The 3,992-nt window shown below is 46.8% G+C and overlaps 1 protein-coding gene across 1 annotated transcript; it reads right to left on the bottom strand.

Annotated features, from left to right (window-relative positions):
* Positions 1-2,724: 2,724 nt before the first annotated feature.
* On the bottom strand, positions 2,725-3,690 carry LOC142440505 (beta-1,3-galactosyltransferase 5-like). Its single transcript, XM_075542918.1, has one exon. The coding sequence runs from the start codon at positions 3,688-3,690 to the stop codon at positions 2,725-2,727; it is 966 nt and encodes a 321-aa protein (XP_075399033.1).
* Positions 3,691-3,992: the final 302 nt, after the last annotated feature.

Genomic DNA, 3,992 nt, shown 5'->3' with positions numbered 1-3,992 from the left:
GCTAGGCATGTCCATGGGAAACTGCTTGCATTCATTTCAATAAAAAAAGGGCAAACTAGTCATTTGCCCCCCTCATCAGTATCTCAGCAATTCTAAGTAGGTGTACATGACTTTTATAACAGAAATATATCGATGATCAAGAATATGGGTGGGCTCAGCTTTCCATCTAAGTCCCTTATTGTACAAAGCTTTTTGAAAAAAGCCATCTCAGAAGCATCAAAGCCCACATGGAGGAAGCACACCAGCCTGTACGATCACGAGGTGTTGAAGGGATCAGGTATCAGGCATCATCAGAACAAAAAATCATATCTTTGTGAATGAGGGAGAGTGCAGGGTGGAGACCCAAAGCCCATCTGTAGGCAATTGGACATCCCCTTACAGAAGGGTCGCAGGGAAGAGATGAGTCAGTCAGGGTGCAGTGTAGCAACGATGAAACATACAACTTTCCTCTAGTTCCTAAATGCTTCCTCCCTCCCCCCCACCCCTTATCATGATCCCAATTTTACCTCACAAATCTAGCTAGACCAGAGGATGGCCACTGGTACAGATAGGAATTAGAAACACAGGGAATCCAGGGAGGATGATCCCTTCAGGAAAAGTGGTGAGAGTGTTGATACCAAGAGGGTGGAGGGAGGGTGGGTTTGAAAGGGGAACAGATACAAGGATCTACATGTGACCTCCTCCCTGGGGGACGGACAACAGAAAAATGGGTGAAGGGAGATGTCGGACAGTGTATAAGACATGACAAAACAATAATTTACAAATTATCTAGGATTCATGAGGGAGGGGGAAGCAGGGAAGGAGGGGAAAATGAGGAGCTGATGCTGGGGGCTTGGCTGGAGAGAAGATGTTGTGAGCATGATGAGGGCAATGAATGTGCAAATGTGCTTTACGCAATTCATGTATGCCTGGATTGTGATAAGAGTTGTATAAGCCCTTAAGAAAATGATATTTTTTAAAGCGCCATTTCTATAGTGCAATTTCTTCCTCCCCTTTTGGCAAATCTAATTGTAAAGGCTGAAGGCAGTGACCTCACAAGCTCTCTTTAATCATGATTTCCAACATGCATTTCTAATCAAACATAATGTCTCTAACAGTAGGTAGGAGAAATTAATGTAATCCTTGTAAGCCAGATCCTAAACACAATTCTGTTAAAAAACACTCAAGTTCTAAGTTCTCTTAGGTGATTCTATTTATATGCACATGGGCCTGGGCTGCTGGCAGTGACACCAGCAAGCCCTGCCTTCTATTAGCCATCTTGTTTAAACTTATTGATTTTTACCATGGGGGACTGCAAATGAGCTCCACCCCCCTCCTGAGCTTCATTTTAAACCATGCAGGAACTAAAACGTTCACTCCTCATGCCCATTCTTTCTCTCATAGAGCCCCTTGCTGCCATGAGACCGGAGCTGTAGCCAGAGGTACTGCTCCAGAGACCACCAAACAGACCACATGTGAGCATTCTCTGACCTTCTCTGGCTACATAGCGAGAAGGGAAATCCAACTCCACCCAATTACCCTGAGGTGGAAGTCAGGCAGGCCTCCTCTTTGCATCTGATTTGTTTCTCTAGAATGGTCAGTACTAAATTGTGTTAGGCTGAGTTTTCTAGAAAAACAAAACCAAAGGAGATATATATATATATCGCTATAACCAAACTTACTCCAACTCTTGGAGGATAGCATAGAACTTTCCCTGTGGGTTTCACTCTTTCTTGGAGGAGAAAGCCCCAGCGTCTCCTCAGGAGCTGCTCTGGTGCTTTCAAATGGCTGACTTTTAGCAACAATTAGCAATCAAACATGAAACGACTATGCCATCAGGTCCAGGGAGAGAACTTTATATTAAGAAGAATGGAATCCAAGAAGTGGCCCAGCCATGGGTCTCATACTCACTGGGAGCCCCTTCAGACACATGTAGCTGCCGGCTGAAGTAAGAAGGTACAGTGGGAACCTGGGAGTCCATAGGCCAGTCAGTGCAGAGTCACATAGAGGCAAGGTCAGCAGTTTGAAACCATGGCAGGGTGTCGGAGCTCCCAAAGCGGGTGGCCACATGGGCCACTGTCCAAGCGCCAGACACAGAATCCAGGCAAGTAGGTAGGCATACAGGGGCAAGAGAGGAAATCCTGTTCTTAGTATCTGTCTTATTAAAAGGCTACCCCCTCAAGGACGCATCATCAGGCTGTGACCTGATGGATAGGTTGGACCCTACCCCTAACTTCACACATTGTAACAAGTTGACATAAAATTTAACCATGATAGAAGGTGAGTTAGGAAGGGCAAGGCAGTTAGAAAGAGATTGGAGGTGAGGGTGAACCTTCTCTCTAAGTCTTTGTGGTCACCATTCTCTCTCCAGGGAAGTGTGCAGGGTCAGGGTGGCCAACTGTATCCTGAGCTACCTTGATTTTCCCTACTCCTCCACTGGCTATTTATTAGGAGGCTTGGGAAAAGTCACTGTGCCTTTTGGAGCCAGTTTTCTGAACCGTCAAATTGGAAGATGACCATTAGCTTGCATACATAGTGGTTGCTGGTAGGAGATGGTATGGAGATCCCCCAAGAGATGCTATAAATCATTGCTTGCATCACCAAGTGGGAATTAGTGGCCAAGTTTCTTCTTCGATTCTAGGTTGGAGCTGGTATCAGTAGGCTGTTGACTTCTCCCTCTCCCTCTCTTACTGGCGACTCTCAGTAATACCATCCTGTAGCTCTTCACAGCAACCATCTTTGGGGTCAACTAATGTGTTTTCCAGATTTACCCTTAGGCCCGCCTGAGACATCTGAGCACTCTTCTCCCCGGGAACTCTCTAGAGCATACCAATAAAGCAACAACGCTGGAGGTTTTATAAAGTGGCAGGTCACAATATTCTTAAAGCGACAAGCGGAAAAGCGTAACCCAAATGAGAAAAACGTCTGCTCCGAGTGGAGTTTTTCCGGCTTGATGTTCAGCTTGGCCAGGCAGAGCCCCATGAACACGTCTTCTAGTTTGATGAAAGGGACGCTCTCAGAAACATTATAGACCAGGCTCGCAACATCACTTGAGAACACATAGCCCGTGCCAGAGCAAAAAGGCGGGTACCTGTCCCAGGGGTACTCATCTTTACTGACAAACCACTTGCTGGACTTATCCCTAATTGGAATGCCATTAGTTTTTATGGCACCAGTGAAAAACCTAGTTGTTCTGTTTTTCTTTAGAAGCAGTTCGGTCAGATAGTAGACGTTCACAAACATGTCCGAGTCTGTCTTCATCACAAAGGCAGCCTGAGGGCAGAAGTGGTGGACCCACTCCATGCCCATCATGGTCTTCAGGGTCAAGTTGGCATAGACGTCCACAAAGTCCTTCTGGATAATATCTCCATGTCGCTGGCCTTCCTGAGACACCGCTGCCATTTCGTGCTGTCTGGCTGTGGCCCCCAGGAGAAAGAAGGTCTTTATCTGCTTCCCTTCCACGACGTTTGCTCGTCCCCACGTCTGTCTGATGGCATTGCGAGCGGGCACCTCTCTGTGTGAGGAAGTCACCAGCAGGACAAGGAAAGGAGGGTCGTGCCTGCAGTCTATTTCCGGGAGCTGGAGGAAATCCCTATGGTCTTCCTTGAAAACAAAGTGCCCTTTAGGAAGAATCAGGATGTGCATGAAAATATACACACAAAGGGCCCCCAGAATGGGAAGGAAAATGTATCTCAACTTTGAGGGAGCCATCTGCAAGAAACAAAATGACATGATTAGACCTCAAAAGCACGGGGGGTACACGTGGCTCTCCTTTTAGTGGCTGGGCTGGGAGAAGAGACCTCTGTCTTATAAAGGATGCTTCTGAAACTCTGGATTCAGTGGCACAGACAAGTGGAGTTCTATGGTCAAAACCGTGAGCAGAGAGGAGCATTAGCATCTTCTCTCCACTGTACAAGATGAGGAGCGCCCTGGTCCTGGCTCTGCCTCTCATCAGCTTTATCCTAGAGGAGTCTCAACTGTCTTGTGCGTAATAGAAGACAAGGACTGGATCC

Source organism: Tenrec ecaudatus, chromosome 2 (genome assembly GCF_050624435.1).
Source record: "Tenrec ecaudatus isolate mTenEca1 chromosome 2, mTenEca1.hap1, whole genome shotgun sequence".
Lineage (NCBI taxonomy): Eukaryota > Metazoa > Chordata > Mammalia > Afrosoricida > Tenrecidae > Tenrec > Tenrec ecaudatus.
Note: the sequence above shows the minus strand (reverse complement) of the source record. Positions and strands in the feature narration are given on the sequence as shown.

Excerpts from the sequence above, each read along its gene's own strand:
- LOC142440505 (XM_075542918.1), bottom strand. The coding sequence starts at position 3,690 with ATGGCTCCCTCAAAGTTGAGATACATTTTCCTTCCCATTCTGGGGGCC.